The sequence below is a fragment of the Peromyscus eremicus genome, chromosome 7 (genome assembly GCF_949786415.1).
Source record: "Peromyscus eremicus chromosome 7, PerEre_H2_v1, whole genome shotgun sequence".
Taxonomy (NCBI): domain Eukaryota; kingdom Metazoa; phylum Chordata; class Mammalia; order Rodentia; family Cricetidae; genus Peromyscus; species Peromyscus eremicus.
Window position 1 is genome coordinate 45,325,802 of NC_081422.1, and position 17,698 is coordinate 45,343,499.

General features: G+C 42.8%; 1 protein-coding gene across 3 annotated transcripts in view; it reads left to right on the forward strand.

Moving 5' to 3' along the window:
- LOC131914982 (alpha-1,2-mannosyltransferase ALG9) overlaps positions 1-17,698 on the forward strand; it is a 69,634-nt gene that overhangs the window by 42,356 nt on the left and 9,580 nt on the right. Inside the window, exons 17-18 of one of the 3 annotated variants that reach the window (XM_059267842.1) lie at positions 9,438-9,568; positions 9,686-9,809. In XM_059267842.1, coding sequence (XP_059123825.1) covers positions 9,438-9,568; positions 9,686-9,704 — 150 coding nt within the window. In that variant the 3' untranslated portion in view covers positions 9,705-9,809. Of the gene's footprint in view, positions 1-9,437; positions 9,569-9,685; positions 9,810-17,698 lie in introns of those variants that run through there. The other 2 variants (XM_059267844.1, XM_059267845.1) reach the window with 2 other exon arrangements.

Genomic DNA, 17,698 nt, shown 5'->3' on the forward strand with positions numbered 1-17,698 from the left:
CTCTGGATGTGCTATGATTTTTCTGGACATACACCTGTGATAAACTTTAATTTACAAATTAGGCACGTTCCGAGTTCAGTAACAGCCAGGTGTGGTGGCGTACACTTTTAACCCCCACACTGGGAAGGCAGGGGCAAGACGGGTCTCTGAGTTTGAGGCCAGCCTGAACTACAGAGTGAGTTCCAGTTCTCTACACAGAGAAACCCTGTCTTGAACTCCCTACCCCCTCCCCCGCCACTGTAAAAAATTTAACAGTAACAAAATAGAAAAATTATAAATGTATACTATATTAAAAATTATTTGACTATGTTTTCTCAAAATATTTCATTGTACTATAAATTTTAGTAACCTTAGCATAGAAATTTTTTCTTTTCTTAATAAGTTGAGAATTTGGTTTTTTTTTTTTTTTACTTAAAGGAAATACTTTTTGGCTTCTCTTTGCCATATCCAAATTATAAACATCATTTCCTTTGTGCTATGGAGCCATTACTAAGTAAAATTAGAGTTCCTTGAGCGTGAGCACCGATGTGCTATGGTAATGGGTCTGATAACCAAGATGCTACTATATGATTAACAGGCTGGTAGTGTATATCGTTTGGATATACTGGACACAAAGATGATTCAGATGTTCAGCCGGACTGTGAGGTTTCATCATAATAGACTTTATCATACTTAGTGTGCAGTTGAGCACTTTAAGAATTGTTTATTTCAAGCCGGGCAGTGGTGGAGCATGCCTTTAATCCCAGCACTTAGGAGGCAGTAACCTATGCTAAGGTTACTAAAATTTATAGTACAATGAAATATTTTGAGAAAACATAGTCAAATAATTTTTAATACAGTATACATTCTGTGAGTTCAAGGCCAGCCTGGTCTACAGAGTGAGATCCAGGACAGGCACCAAAACTACACAGAGAAACCCTGTCTCAAAAAACCAAAAAGTAAAAAATAAAATAAAATAAAAAGAATTGTTTATTTCTGGAATAGTTTGTCTGTGAAGGTTATTGAAACCATGAGAAATGAAACTTTGGATGATGGGGGAATGAATTAGGGACCTAGATGATGAATCTTCACCATTGGGATAATGTTGAGAGAAAGCTGGATACAAAATTTATAGTAGTTGTCTCGGGTTAGATCATTTCATATTTCCTACTATCAGACATTGCTACATTTGATTGACTCTACATTAGCTTTACCCTAGAGGGGGGAGATTTTCGTAGTTCCAGTAGGAGTCACAAAATGCTGGCTGTTAAAGGCAAGGACAGGCAAGGACAGGGTGTTTGGTACTAGCCCTGTGCTCATCTGTGCTCCTGCAGTTGAGAGTTTCTTACCGAAGCCTGCTGCACCTTCAGTGGCTTCTTGGGTGGTAGGGAACGTGCCTTCCAAAGCCAGGCTGTTCTCTTTGGACCTTTGGAAATCTGTAGGAACAGTTGATGGCTTATTACTAATTCCATATAATAAACCAGAGCAGAAACAAGATAAAAAAACAAACATTTCTCATGTATTTGGATGTTCATATCTCTCCCTAAATTTCTGTTATAATTCCATTGAATAGATCTTTTGTGCCTTTAGTCTATCCATCCTCTATACCAAAGATTTTAGGTTTTGTGTGTTTTTGAATATTCCTTTTTATGTTATGTGTGTATGACTGTTGAGTTTATGTGTACCACTTTTGTGTAGATGCCATCAGAGGCCAGAAGAGGGTGTTGGATCTCTTGAAACTGGAGTTAGAGGTGGTTATGAGCTGTCTGATACGGGTGTTGTGAACAGACCCTAAGTCCTCTGGAAGAGCAGCCAGCCCATGCTCTTAGAGCCAGCGGCCCCCAGCCTCAGGCTTTGCTTTTAACCACACTCTAGAAGTCCTGGAAGTTGTCATAGTTTTTAACTTTGCTGTATTGCTTTCTGAGTTACTAATTCCTCCCCCTTGTCTGTAGTCTCTGACCCCTGGACTTCTTCCTTTCTCCTGATTGGTCCACAGGACTGCTTTCCTTTGGGGTTTTTCTCTGATCCCTTCTGATTGGTCCACAGAACTGCTTTCCTTTGGGGGTTTTCTCTGATCCCTTCCTGAATGGTCCACAGGACTGCTTTCCTTTGGGGTTTTCCTTTTAGGTATTGAGGGCTCCCTCCCCAGTTCTGTTTCTTTGCTGACTTTCTCATCTTGTTCTTGAATTTATTTCTTTACTTTATTAATTTGTGTCTTCTTTGAGGTAATTGGCTATTTAAAAATTACTTTTGAATTCTTTGTCCAATATTTCAGCAATTTTGATCTCTTTGGGTTCTTGGAGAGTTAGGTATATATTGGAGGAGTCATGTTGCCTCATGTTTTCTTATTTTGTGTTTCTATGTTATGGTTTGTTTATTGGGGTGGACACCTCATCCTGTTTTGCTTTCTTTTTTGTTTGTGTTTTTTTGTGGGTTCCCTTGGTGTGGTTAGTCCCCACTTCTATGTTGGGAAAAGTAAGCAAACTGTAGTAACAATGCAACCCTCCTCCCCAACAAAAACAAATGGGGTACTTAATAAAATAAAGACACTTGGGAATAACAACTATGCCCTCAATAAGAATTGTAAAGGGAGAAGCTACAATCATAAAGAGTAAGGTAGGAAGTGGAAAAAATTTAAAGTATTAATAATCAAACACCAGAAAGGAGGGGGAGAGAAGCAGCAAAATATGAAAGAAAGTTTGTGAGATGAAGTTAGGAGAAATAAAGTGAGGGAAAAGAAACAACGTGCATCAGGGCAGGAAGAACAAGTCCAGAAGAGAAAGAAGGTTCCTGCTGTGCCAGAGATGCTTAAGAAAAGGGGAGGAATTTCACAGTCAAGGTGAAGTGCAGTAAACGTCTGTGAGAGAAGCTTCTCTCCAAAAGAGCTAACCAGCACCTTCACGGGGATAGGCAGATTGCAGGACTGAGACCCGAGTGGCGGCAAGCATGGCAAGGACAGCTGGAAACTTCTGTGGATCTGCAGAACCCAAATTGTCATTTGTCAGCAAAATCTGCCACTGTGCCTGTCTGTCTGTCATCTAATATCTATCATCTATCCATCAATCTGTCTATCTATCATCTATCTATCAATCTATCATCTATCAATCATCTATTCATCTATCTATCATCTATTCATATATCTATCTATCATCTATTAATAAATCTATCTATCATCTATCAATCAGCTATTCATCTTTCTATCATCTATCATTTATCTGTCAGTCAGTTTATCATCAATAAATCTATCTATTCATCTATCTATCATCTATTCATCTATCTATCATCTATCATTTATCTGTCTGTCTGTCAGTCTGTCAGTCTATCATCTACCAGTCAATCTATCATTTATCAGTCTATCATGTCTATCAACGGTGTAAGCCCAAAGATCCACGAGGTATTGCAGCTTCTCTGCCCATGCCAGACACTCATCGACACCTTTGTTAAGGGCTTTAGTTAAGATGCTGAGGGGTGCAGGACCATAGAGTGCATGAGACTGCCCCAATCTGAAGTCAGTAATGAGCTAATCTGCAAGATGGTTATGGCAAAAATCAATAAGAATCAAATTGCCTTGACAGTTAACCCTTTGATTGCTCAATCTTTTGGTAAAATTGGCATCGTCTGCTTGGAGGAGCTGATCATGAGATCTAGGTGATGGTGCACACCTTTAATTCCAGCACTCAGGAGAGTCAGGCAGATCTTTGTGAGTTCAAGGCCAGCCTGGTCTACAGAGCGAGATCCAGGACAGGCACCAAAACTACACATAGAAACCCTGTCACGATATACCAAAAAAAAAAGAACCAAAAAACAAAAAACAAAAAAAAACACTTTGCGGAAGTGAATAACTTTCTGTGACCCTTGAGATCATCTTCTCCATGAGGTGGGATGAAGATAGACAACCCATTTTGTGGAATGTGGAGATGCTAGAGGTCCAGACCAACAGGACTATTTATTGGAAGGATAAACTAAGGTATCATAGGCAATTTTTATAATCCATCAGTAAATGAACAAACTGAGGAAAAAGTCCAGCCAGTAGTTATTTGTTGCTGAGATGAGATGAAGAGCTTTTGCTTTTTCCTAGGCTTCTTGTGTTGAAGTTCACAGGAGGAATGTGGAGGGCTGTGTGAATCCTTTTCTCTCTCAGTTCTGAACAGGTCAAACAGAAAAGGCTTTAAGGAGGCTGAGCTCCACCCTGCTTTGTACACTGGCTTATGGGCTAAGACAGTGACTGCCTTGGACAGCTGCTGTTGGCCTGAATTCATGCTGGTGGTCTTGCCCACAGACCACAGTACAGCATGTTCAGAAATCCTTCAGCTTGATCCCACTGGTCCAGCCTGAGGACTGTCTGGTTAGATGCTCACTGTGCCAGAGGTGCTAGGCCAGTGCATATGTGGATGTGAGATATAGATGGGCAGAGGTTGCATTTCTACCTAATGTCTCTGGGGCTTTAAGAGAGAACATGATCCAAGCAGAACAGTTTGCCCTGGGCATGGGGTGGGAGTGAGACTCAAGTACTGGATGACCTGCTGGTGCTTCTGGTCTCTGTCCCAGCCTCCACTTGTAGACACACACCGTTGGTTTCTTCTGCCCTTCCCAAGTGGAAGCATGATGGATACTTTGTCCCATATAGATGTGTTGTCAGAATTAGTGTCCCACCTGTAACTGATTTCCTGGATCCATACTCACAGGGTGGCTATTCACTTAGCCAGGGGAGAAGAGTGGCCACTGGGATTTGTAGATGTAAAAATGCAAGGGCCTCTGTTCCTTTCAGTCATTCATTTGATGGTAAGACCTCCCCAAGATGACTTTCCGACATAGCACCAGTGAGTAAGGTAGGAAGCCAAGGCCCTCCGGCGTCTGTTGTCTGTTGTGCATATCTCCCCGTTTGTTTATTTGGTTTTCGAGACAGGGTTTCTCTGTGTAGCTTTGGAGCCTGTCCTGGAACTCACTCTGTAGACCAGGCTGGCCTTGAACTCACAGAGATCCGCCTGCCTCTGCCTCCCGAGTACTGGGATTAAAGGCCACTGCCTGGCCAAATCTCTGTTTTAACTACATTTTTGCATCATACCAGGTCATGTGTCTTAGGAGCTCACCATAGAAGTCTACTTTCTCTCTCTTGCTAAAGCTTTGCTGAGGGGAAATGTCCCTCTTCCTATAGTGTCGCTGAGCATCCAGTGTAAGTTTCCTTCCTGTCTTTCACAGATCTAAATTCCAGGGTTTTCCGATTTCACCAGTCTCTTTCTGTTGCTTCCTGCTGTAATCCTTGTTTCCCAAACCACATCACTGCAGCAGCTGTGTTCTCCCTTTGTTTCAGTCCCCTGGAGACTCAGATGTTTGTGCTAGGTGTGTCTGATCTGCTGTATTCCCTCTCTAAAGTCATACGTTTTTGTTGATAAAATGCTTGACACTGAGGAAGCGCTATAAAAATCTAGAATTTTGTGTTTTGTCTTTTGAGACAAAGTTTCCTAGAACCCAGACTGGCTTCAAACTCGCTATGCAGCAAAGGGAGCCTTGTAGTCCTGATCCTCCTGCCTCTACCTCTTGACAAGTATATCCCTTTAGCAGTGGAATTGTTTCCTTTCTAGACTTGAGAAGGCTCTCATTGTATTCTAAACCCATTGAAGAGGTGGTAAGACCTCCGAGGGTAAGTGATAGGGTAGGGTGTTCGGCTGTCCTCTTTCCTGACACAGTAGAAACATTAGGGCTTAAATAAGATTTGTATTGAGCCAAATACGGTAAGATCTGGTAAAGTGTATGCAAAACTGTTTCCTTCTCTCCCTTTCTTCTTCCGCCCTCTCCTCCCATCTATTCCTTGCTTTTCCTCCCCTCTTTTCTTTATTGGAGATGGGCTTTCATAGTTTGAGCTGTCCTCAGTCTCACACTCCTCCTGGTCCAGCCTCCTGAGTACGGGGGTTGCAGGCGGATTGGTTTGGCTTTTTGGTTGTTTTTCCTTCTTCTTGGTCTTGAGGCTCTGGCGTAGGGTCTTAATCATGTCAAATGTCATATCACTGGGCTGCATTCTTAGCTTCCTATTTCTTATAATAAAAAAGATACCTTAGAGAAGGCCTTCACATGCACAGACTCCTGCGAGCTGGAGAACTGCACTGGATTGTCTCTAATATCTCATCTGAGAACTGACAAAATCAAGGGGCATCTGTGTAGAGTTTGGGTTAATGTTTGAGTTCGTATTCCAAACTTCATGTGTGAAAACTTGATCCTCGACAGTAGTGCTGGGAGATGGAGCCAATGGGAGATGTTTGAGTTGTGGGGTTCCACCTCATGGGCAGGTCACTGTTGTTCACAAGGAAGTTGATTTGTATGAAAGGGTGAATTTGGACTCAGTTGCTGTTGGAATGTGTGATGCCTTCTGCCTGAGAGGCTTGCAGGAAAGTATTCCCCAGACGTAGCACATGGCCTTGCTTTTGGACTGCTTAGCCTCCAGGATTGGGAGGAAATTTTTTTTTTTGTCTTCATCAATTATCTAGTTTCAGATTCTTGTTTTCCTTTCGTTTTGAAACAAGATATAATGTAGCTCAGGCTGCCTCAGACTTACTAACTAGCCGAGGCTGGCCTTGGACTCCTGATCTCCCTGCCTTCCAAGTGCTGGGATTGTAGGTATGCACCACTGTTCCTGCTCCAGTTAATTCTCTTCAAGCAGGCACTTGCTCTTCAATCCGATTTTGATTTTCTGTTCCCTTGGATTCTCTAGGCCCATTCTCAGTATCAGGTGCCCACTAATATCTGAGTGGAGCTGTGTGTTAGGATACCAGTGGTAGAATTTGTAAGTCTTTAAATTGATGATGCTAACTTTAATTTTCTGTTCTGTAAAATTTCTAAGAAGTTGAATCTTGTTACAGTGGATTTTTCTAGCCTCATTCAAAACTGGTCGTCAGTTTACTGGACCTTGAATTTATTTTATTAACCAGAGATGTTTGTTAGATTTATGATAGTATGATTTGATCTTTGTTGTAGGATATTGTGGAGGGACTAGATTGTCTCCCAGGGTTAGAAGCCCGGGGAAGGTCTCTTCAGCACAAGAGATGGCTTTTAGTCTTGAATGTCTTGGTGTTTGTGGTGACCTGTGCTGACCATGGTGACCATTGTTTCCTGCCTTGTAGATGCTTGGGACCTGCCAGGTGTGGTATCAGGTATCAGGGGGATAATGCTGACCCAGGAAAACCCAGTCCTCTCTTTACAGAGCTTGGAGGACTGAGCTATAAGTCCTGGGTCTCACTGCAGTTGCTTACAGAGGCATATGAGGAGACATTAATCAGATATTGTGTGTTTGGAAAGACATTCTTTTTCAGAGGTTAAGTATTAATAGCTCATGTCAGCCATTGTTGAATTGGGCAGCCTCGGTACCAAATTTTAGCTATGGGAAAAATGTCTAGTTTTCTTCAGCTTTAATCCTTGTCTTGGATAGGACATTTGGTTTCCAGAGATTGTCACATTATTCTCTTGAGCTTCTACAGTTTTTTTCTGCAGTTGGTTACTATAGCATCTTGAGTGACATTAGAGAAATAAGGTCCGTGGTATTTGTGGAGATGCTTTCTCTGTGATCCTCCCTGAACTTTGCACTGGCCCTCGACAGAGATCTCTATTTTTACAGTGTGTGCGTCACGGTTGTTTCCAGCTGGTACATGCCTGAATGCAAGTTCTCACCCTTCCTGTTTTAGGACTTGGGATGTTGTTGGCTCAGGTGCTGGATGGACATCGGGATGGCACTGAAAGGAGGGGGTTGGGCTGTCCTTTCCTTGTCCTCACACAACATTGTAGTGGAGATAAATACAGTTGGTATAATGTTGGCCGTTTCAGGGGTCACCTTTGCTCAGTCTCTCAGCTTCTCACAGCCTTTCCGTAGGCTTGGAGTTTGTTTCCTAGTATGCACACCCCTTCCTCTCAAATGGTCTCTTTCATTCTCATGTCTTTTCATCTCTTTCTCCTTCACTTTTTCAGGTGTGTGGGGTGGGAGTCTCTTGAAACAGGATCTCAGGCTATAGCCCAGTGTAGCCTCAAACTCTTGATCCTCCTGCTTCAGCCCTGAACTGGACTTACAGGCATATGCTACCATATCTGGCCCTCCTCTAGTTTTCCTCTCCCTCTCCCCCTTCTTCCTCTTAAGATGCTTTTTCCCCCCTGTTCATTTGTTAAATATGCATTTACAAGACACCTGCTGTGTGCTTTGTAGTGTTTTGGAATATAAGAGTGAATCAGCCAGCTGGGCGGTGGTGGCCCATGCCTTTAATCCCAGCACTCAGGAAGCAGAGGCAGGCAGATCTGAGTTCGAGGCCAGTCTGGTCTATAGAGCAAGTTCCAGGACGGCCAGGGTTATTACACAGAGAAACCCTGTCTCAAAAAACCAAAAAAAAAAAAAAAAAAAAAAAAAAAAAGAGTGAATCAGATATACATGGCTCCAGCTTTTTGTAAAGTTTATAGAAATTTCACTGTTTATAGATGATAATTAGAAATTATGAGAAGCACTCTGTACTATGAGAGCATGTAATTTGGGGACTGTCTTGAGTTTTAAGTGATTATTGAAATCAGTCTTTCCCTCCATTCCCCTCTTCTTCCCTCCTTCTTATGTGTAGAGTTTATATATATAGTTTTTGATTTGTCTGTGCATGGGTTTTGCAACTGATGTGGGTGCTGGGAACCCAGCTTGGGTCCTCTGCAAGAGCAAGTGCTGTTAACTACTGAGCCATCTCTCCAACTCCCTGATGACTGATTTAGATACCATTTAGTGGATGTTTCTGATTCAGTCAGGGATAGTCAGTGGCTGCAGCCCTTCCATTTTACATGTTGATTTTGATGAACAGGCCTTTTCAGGTTTAAGATGGAATGTATTGATATTCACCTGTAGGTTCTAGAGTGTCCATGTTGTGAGCAATTGGACAACTACTGCTAATATTCTGTGCTTTTCCTGCTCTTCACTCCTGCTGCTGTAGTTCCTCAGTTGTGTTGAGCCTGCTGTGGAGACAGTTTACACTTCTGTCCGTTCTGTTGACCTCTTGCAGGAGATGCTCATGATCTTGCTGTATTATGAGGTGCAGTTCCACCTCTGGCTCCATGAGGAGAGTTAGACTGGCATCTGCGTTAATCGTGCCCTTTAGACCTCTAGAATAAGATAGATGAAGGGGGCAGTAGTGAGCACAAGACTGGTTTTCTAGAGTTAGGCTGTATACTCAAGATGGCTTTATAAGTGTCTGTGGGGCTAGGGAGACTTAAAAACATAGACTACTTGCAAACCATCCACAACTTCCTATGTGCTTGTCTGAGCAAGTGCATGCTCTGTCCCCAGGAGCCTCAGTGGTAGCCCATGCTGTTAGCAGAGTGGAAGAAGCCTAGGTAGCCTGGGTGTTTATTCCTTTACAGCGCTGTGGGAATTCTTAGGACTGTAACTGGGTCCCACTCTTCTGGGATCTTCATAATTACTGATGAAGAACTGACCTTTTCCATTTCAGATTGACATCAGCAAATGCCATTACTTAGTGGATTTGGATACCATGAGAGAAACACCTCGGGAGCCAAACTATTCAGCCAACAGAGAAGAATGGATCAGCCTGGCCCACAGACCGTTCCTGGATGCATCTAGGTATGTGACTTCAATTGTGACAGATGTCCTAATCAGTGGTAAAAAGAATGCTGGAGTTGAGCAAATCCAGTCCTTGGCTGTCTCGAGTAATTCTTATTTCCTTTTTATTTGGTACAGTTTTGTCCATGAGTACTGAGAAATTTAAGAGTACTCTCTTCTTGAGGCCACGGAATGCAAAGTACATTCTATTATTATCGTAATGAAAGGTCCTGAGTAGTACAGGTAGGTCGACTGTGGAAACTCAAATAAGATTTTGATTAGTTTTGGTAACTGACTTTAACTGTCTTAACTGAGCATTCAGACATTGCTAACAAGATTAACTGTGCTCTGAGGAGCTTGATGTCCATCATTTTCAGAATCAAAGCTCAGCAAGTACTAGATAGGACTTGTTTAATTTTATTTTGGTTGTTTGAAACACGGTCTCACTCTGTAGCTCAGGCTGGCCTGGAACTCGTTAGATAGACCAGTCTGGTCTTGAACTTGTGGCGATCCTTTTGCCTCAGCCCACATTTAAGCAAATCTGCCTCACCATGCCTGGCAGATCTAGTGAAGATTTTTTTGTTCATTTCGAGATAGGGTTTCTCTGTGTAGCTTTGCGCCTTTCCTGGAACTCACTCTGTAGCCCAGGCTGGCCTCGAACTCACAGAGATCCTCCTGCCTCTGCCTCCTGAGTGCTGAGATTAAAGGCGTGCGCCACCACTGCCCGGCTTCTAGAAATAGAGAAATATTTTCTTCTTAAAATAGAGATCCAGGACTTGCCTGGCTCTTCACAAAGGCCCTGGAATTAGTGGTGAGAAGCATGATGGGAAGTGTGAATTGGAGTGTGAGGGTGTTTGTAAACTTACTGTTGAAGGTGAAAGAGGGGGACAGCCATAAACATAAAAGAGGAAATTGTCCGGGGTTGGAGGCCAGCCTGGTCTACAGAGCAGTTCCAGGACAACCAGGGCTGTTACACAGAGAAACCCTGTTTCGAAAACCAAAAAAAAAAAAAAAAAAAAAAAAAAAGGAGGAACTAGATTTATATCTGAAGGTTCTTTAGAGGATGATATCCAATTGAGTGTATTGGTAATCACGAAAAGGGACTGTTAGGAGCACACTGGAGACTTAGTAGCTGGTCAGTCCAAGAAGTTAGAAGCCGGGGCAGGAGAGATGGCTCAGAGGTTAGGAGCACTGACTGCTCTTCCAGAGGTCCTGAGTTCAATTCCCAGCAACCACATGGTGGCTCACAACCATCTGTAATGAGATCTGGTGTCCTCTTCTGGCCTGCAAGGACACATGCAAGTCAGAATACTATATACATAATAAGTAAATAAATCTTTTTTTTTTTTTAAAGAAGTTAGAAGCCTCAGAACAAATTGGTTTCAGTTCATGCAGCTGTAACCTGTTACTCTAGGCTGAATGGCCAAAGCATCAGACATTGTGTTCCTCATAGGCTTGGAGGCTGGAAGGTCAAGGCCAGTGTGCTGGTGGTCAGGTTCTCATGCAGGGCCTCCTCTAGGTTCCAGATAGCTGACTTCTATCTAACATGAGGAAGAGGATTAACCAGTTGTCAGGTATCTCTGCAGGAACTAACCCCATTCTGGAGGGCTCTACACACATGGATGAGCGACCTCCTAGAGGCTCCTCTCCACGCATCATCGAACTGGGGATCAAATTAGAGCATAGGAAGAACATTTTTTGAGATGGCTCTTACTCTGTAGCCTTGGCTGACCTCAAATTTGCAATTCTCCTGCCTCCACTTCCCAACTGAGGGATTACAGGTGTGAGTCACCATATCTGTTTCAGCATAAATTTTGAGGGATGCACACATGTAGTATATAATATAAGTTGTAAGTAAAGCTATTACAAACGGAGTTTCTCTTATTTGAAGTACTTGGGACTAGAAGTGTGTTACATGTCAGAGTTGGGAATTTGTACAGATATATATATAATAACATATCTTAGGGACAGAACTCAGGTCTACTCACAACATTGACGTTTCATATATACTTTACACATATACCTTGTTGGTAAGTTTTTTAAAAGATGTTTTATTTTCAATCAGGTGCATGTGTATGCCGCTTATATGTGCATGTGGTGTGTGTGTGTGGCAGGGGTGGGGGTGGGGGTGGGGGTGCCCACAGTGACCAGAGGCCTTGGATCCTCTGGAGCTGGGGTTACAGGCAACTAGCTGTGAGCTACCTGATGTGGGTGCTGGAGATCAAACCTGGGTTCTCTGGAAGAACAGCGTTGCTCTTAACTTCTGAGTCATCTCTCCAGCCTTGTGGTAATTTTACTTCATGATTTTGTGCAAGAAACAAGTTTTAATGGTGTGGCACTCAGAAAATTTTAAGCTTTAGACTGTTCAGGATTTCAAATGATTAGATTAGGGCTGCTCAATTTGCATAATATCCATGTACACGTTTTGGGCAGGTGAGTTTTCATTCTCCTTGGGTCAGTGTTGAACAGTGTGATTGCTGAATTGTATGGTGTGAGCATGTTTAGCTTTGTAGGAAGATGCCATTCTGCATCCTACTAGGAAAGAGTGAGGATTTACCTGCTTGTGGTAGGGAGTGTAGTATGTATCTTCATATGGCTTTAGTTTACATGTCTCTAGTGATATATGGTGTGGAACTTTTTTTTATCTGTAAGTCTGTTTGGATGAGGTGTTTTTAAAGTCTCTGGGACCTGCCTGTCTTCTTCCTTCCTTCCTTCCTTCCTTCCTTCCTGCCTTCCTCCCTCCCTCCCTCCCTCCTTCCCTCCCTCCCTCCCTTCTTTCCTCCCTCTCTCTTTCCTTTTTTCCAGCTCTGGGCTTTATGGTTGCTAGGCAAGTGCTCTGCCATTGAGCCAACCCTCCAGCCCCTTTGACTCTTTTTGTTTGTTTGTTTTGTTTTTCTAGACAGGGTTTCTCTGTGTATCCCTGGCTGTCCTGGTACTAACTCTGTGGACCAGGCTGGCCTCAAACTCACAGAGATCCCCCTGCCTCTGCCTCCCAAGTGTTGGGATTAAAGATGTGTTCCACCAATGCCTGGCTCCTTTGACTCATTTTCAATTGTTTATATCCTTGTTGTGGAGTTTTAGGAATTCTTGGTGTGTTTTAGATTACAATACTTTGTCACATACATCTTTTTTTTTTAAGATTTATTTATTATGTATACAGCACATATAACTGCAGGCCAGAAGAGGGCACCAGATCTTATTACAGATGGTTGTGAGCCACCGTGTGGTTGCTGGGAATTGAACTCAGGACCTCTGGAAGAGCAGTCAGTGCTCTTAACCTCTGAGTCATCTCTCCAGCCCACACATACATCTTTTTAAGTGTGTCCTGTTAGTCTGTCTTTTTGTTCTTCTTGTTCTCTTGATATCGTTTGCAAAAAGCATATGTTTCAATTTTAATAAAGTTCATCTTACAGTTATTTTTCCTTGATTGTATCACAACATTATTTCTAAAAATTAGTTAGCAAAATGAAAATCTAGTTATTTTTCTGTGCTGTCTTGGAGTTTTATATTTTTCACTGTATATTTAGATCTATGATCCTTGTTAATTTTAAAGGCTATAAGATTTGTGTCTAGATTCATTTATTTTTCTATAGATATAAAATATATTTTTATATGCCCACTTAGTAGGGCAGCCTCTCATTTCTCCATCTTATTGCTATGCTTCCTTCTCAGAGAACTATAGTTGTCTGTGTATGCATACACCAACTCTTGGACTCTTGGATCTCTTCCACCCCTGAATTCATTCTTTTGATCAGTCTTGATTGATACAGCTTTATAGTCAGTCTTCAAGTTGGTCATTTTTTCCAAAGAACTTTTTGCTTCCCTTTTGATATTTTGTTGGTTATGCTGGTTCTTTTGCCCACCATATAAACTTTAGAATCAGATTTTTAGTATTTGTGAAATTTACTGGGATTTTGATTGTGATTGTGTCAAGATTAGTTGGAATAACTGGTATCTCAATAATATTGAACCATCCTGTTCATGAACATGGAATGCCTCTGTTAGCCGCTCTGTGGTGTATTTCACTGTAATTTTCTTTATATGGATCTTGTACACATGTTGTAGATTTATACCTAAGTATATCTTTTGGGGGAGTACTAATGTAAATGGTACTAATTCTTTAAAGAGAATGTAAAATTCCGCTTGTTCATTGCTGATTTGTACAAAAGTAATTGACTCTTATATGTTAATTTTTGGGTACTGCTACTTTATTGTAATTGTTAATGAGTTCCGGAAAATTCTAAAACGTCTATCACCCCAAAATGACCTTTAAGGAAAAAAAAAAGGATGAGGGAAAGAAATGAGCCATGTGCTGATGCCAAGACTCGTGTACAGCTAAAAGCAGGTGCCTGAGGAGAAAGCCCAGCACTGCTGCAGCATTGCCATTGAGTTCAGTGAGAGAAGAAACTCAGGTCACAAAGGCTTAGGCATCCAGGTCATAGTGCACACCCATCTGCTGGAGCTGTCTGCGGAGCAGGAGTCTATCTGTCTAATGTCACAGCCCCAGGCCACCTATGCCTTTCCAGCCGGTGTTTGTGAGGAATGGTTTGAAGCTTATGTAAATTGAGTATAGTAGAGTTCCTAGTCAGCAGATGGGTGTGAGGAGTAGATGCAGAGTGTTTCTTCTGATACCATCAGTTTTCTCAGGAAACTAGGAAGTGGGAGCTTTCATTTGATGAGAAAACAAGAGATGAGGTGTGGGAAAGTTGGAAAGAGTAGGTGTGAAGTGATTGAGGACAGTAAATGACAAGAGTGGAGAAATGAGTGTGCTAAGAGGGCGGGGTCAAGTGTTCACACTTGGAATGGGATGAGGGTAGTACCTGCTCTCTCTGTTTAAACTGTGTGCATGTGCACATGACTCTCAATGGGTCAGAGGACAACTTGCTGTAGTTGGTTCTCCCTTCTACCATGTTAGTCCTGGGGATTGAACTTGGGTTTTCAGGCTTGGTGGCAAGCACCTGTACCTGCTGAGCCATCTTGCCCATTCAATTGCCATTTTCTTCTCCAGCTATGTATAGACTGTAGCCACACTAGTAAGGCAAATTTAACCAGTTTTTTAAAAAGCAACTTTATTGAAGTATAATTTACATGCCAAATTATACAACCACAATTGTATGTTACCTTGCCAGCCCCAACTCATAATTCTCTTATTTATAGGTTTGAATTTTTTGGCCATTTCTTATAAGTGGGATCATGCAATGTGTGTGGTTTTGTGTTTGGTTTCCTTGATGGTTTGTATGAGAAAAGTCACCCATAGGCTCATGTGTTTGTACACTTCGTCCCCAGTGGGTGGCACTGTTTGTGGAGGTGATGGGACCTTTTGGGGGTGGAGCCTTGCTGGAAGAAGTGTGTTGCTGGGGGTGTGCTTTGAGAGTTAGTCTCCTCCCACCTCCGGCTGGCTCACTTTTCTTGCTGTGTGTAAACAGAAATGTGATCTGCCAGCTTCCAGCTCAGGTGCCTGCTGCCATTATGACTCTACCTCTGGAACCATAAGCCAAAGTAAACTTTCTTCCATAAGTCCTTTGGTCGTGGTGTTTTGTCACAGCAACAGAGAAGTAACTAATACAGCTTCTTTCGTTCAGCATGATTTTTACTGGGAACTACTACTTTCTTTCCTGTTGTACCAGTGTCCCTTTTTACTGCTGACCTACTACTTTTCTGTTGTTCATTCCTTCTAGCTGATAGACTTTTGGATTGTTACCACTTTTTGGCAGTATGAATAATGATGCTGTAAACACGTCATTTTTGTTGTTGTTGATGTTGATAGTGGTTAAGAAACCACAGCATTAGAGACAGAAAGTCACATGTGAGAAATCTTCTAATTAGTGGCCATGGCTTTAAGTTGATAACAAGAGAGATGGAGAGGGCATTGAGGGGGTGAGGGAACGATTGTGAAAGGTGGCAGGTTGTGAATGGGGAGACTCTGAAAGAGCAGAGCAGCAGTGGTGACTTCAAGGTCTCGGTCTGCAATGCATGGGTTTCGTGGTGCCCGGCTCCTACCTGATTGAGTATTCGGGCTAGATCTTACTGTGTCTTTGGTTTCAAGTTGAGAAAGCTGTGACAGTGAGATCTGGGTTAGGAAAGAGCTTCATCTCCGAGGAACAGCAGATCCTAAGCCACCTTCCTGTGAGCTGGTGCCTTCAGGGGGTTTTAACTTTTCTTTTCTTTTCTTTTTTTTTGAGATGGGGTTTCACTATGTAGCTCTGGCTATCATGGAACTCACTATGTAGATCAGGCTGGCCACCTGCCTCTGCTCTGGAGTGCTGGCATTAAAGGTGTGCACCACTGTGCCCAGAGGGTTTTAATTTCTTATAACTTGTATGCAGGGGTAGATTTTCAAGATAAAAGAAAAGAAGAAAAACCCATTGGTTTGTGAATTGAAGAGGTCAGGTTCTCACAGAGACATGGGGTATCGTGAAAGCCTGGAGTCGAGGATCTGTGACTTTAATCCTGGCTGTTTGCTGTCAGGACTGCTTGGAGGCCCACACCTCACATCCGGAAAACAAAGGTATTTTATATGTTTTGTAGGGGTTAAAGAGAGTGAGTGAAAGTGCTTCAAAATTATGAAGTATTCTAGCAAGTTAGACCTTTGGATTAATTAGCAAGCTCTGCAGAGCTCCCGATTATATTGTCTTTACATTTCTTTGTAGATTATGCAGTTTTCTTGATTGATTTTGCTGACATTCCTTGCTGACATAGCCTTAGCTCTCTGAAATGGAAGCAATCAGGATAATTTGAGTACTAACATATTAAAAAGAAACACTCTTGAGAGAATGTTACTGGAGAGTCTTTGCAAGAGAGAAGTAACTTAAAGATTATCAGGGCATTTTTGTGATTGGGACAGATTTTAAAATGCTGGACCCCAGTGGCTGTGTGAGTAGCCCACTCTCTGTTGAATGGAAAGCGAGGTGAGGCTTGGCTGTTGGACTCAGGAGACTACTTAGTAAGATGATTGGGAGCATGGCAGCCTGTGTCCTTGTCCTCTTGTCCTAATTGGCTTTTCTACTTTACTGAGGCCTCGAGACTCAGGCCTGTAGCCGAAGCATCCAGGCAGATGTCAGTGACCAGCGTACAGCTGCTGCTCAGGTGGGACTGGTTCTCGCCCAGGCTTTCTGACCTTGTCATGGCAGGGTCTGGCTATGTTTATAAGGACCGGCAGACTCGAAGGAGATGGGTCCAATCTAGTTGGCAGTAGCACTTAAAATTGTTTTGTTTTATTTTACCTCTCTAGTATTTTCCCTACATGTATGTCGGTGCATCACTCAAGAGCCTGGTGCTCTCCAAGGCCAGAAGAGGGTATCAGTCCTCTCGAACTGAATTACAGATGGTTGTGAGCTGCCTTGTGGGTGCTGGGAATTGAACCCAGGTCCTCCAGAAAAACAGCCAGTGCTTTTAACTGCTGAGCTGTCTTTCTCCAGCCCCAACTGTAAGAGGGCAGATTTGCCATTGGATGGCCAGCTCATATTATGTATTTGATGAAACCAGAGGCGATTTTCCTTTCTTTGAAGCAGGACACAATTGCTGCTTGTATCTAATAGCTTGACAAGTGGGTGGATGTAATGCTTCCTCTAAGAGTCCCCTGAGAGGAGTGATGGGCAAGTGCTGGAATAAATTAACAGCTCAGTGGTGAGTGTGGGGCTGTGGGAGCCTGGTGGAGCCTGGTGGGAAGTCCTCTCCAGGTTATTCAAGTTGACCTCATGAGCAGTGGGGTCGGTTTGTAGCTTTGGAAGCTGTCTAAAGGCCCTACACCAATTTGTGCAGCGTTCTCCACCTGCAGAGGCTCCTCATAGATGCTTTTGTCTGTTTATGTTGCTTCCACGTGTGGCTCTTCCCGTTTTGGAGCATTTTGGAGTGTCATCTAATTGAATTCTAGACTGGCATGATTAGAGGCTTGGGACAGGTGGTGGGAACTTAGGCAGGGTTTCAAACTCTTGCAGGTTTCATTACAGCTGAGGGACTGAGCAGGTTAAAACAGCAGCTGACGGGGCGGAGTAGGGGCCCTTTCTAGTCGAAGGACCTCAGCTGTAGCCAGATAGGGAGTGTATGATAATATTTGCTGCTTTCTTCTTTCAATGCCCAGTACAGGACCCTGAACTCTGGCTAATCTAGAGAATTTCTACAGACTGTGCATGGCCTTTGAATTAGCTTCCA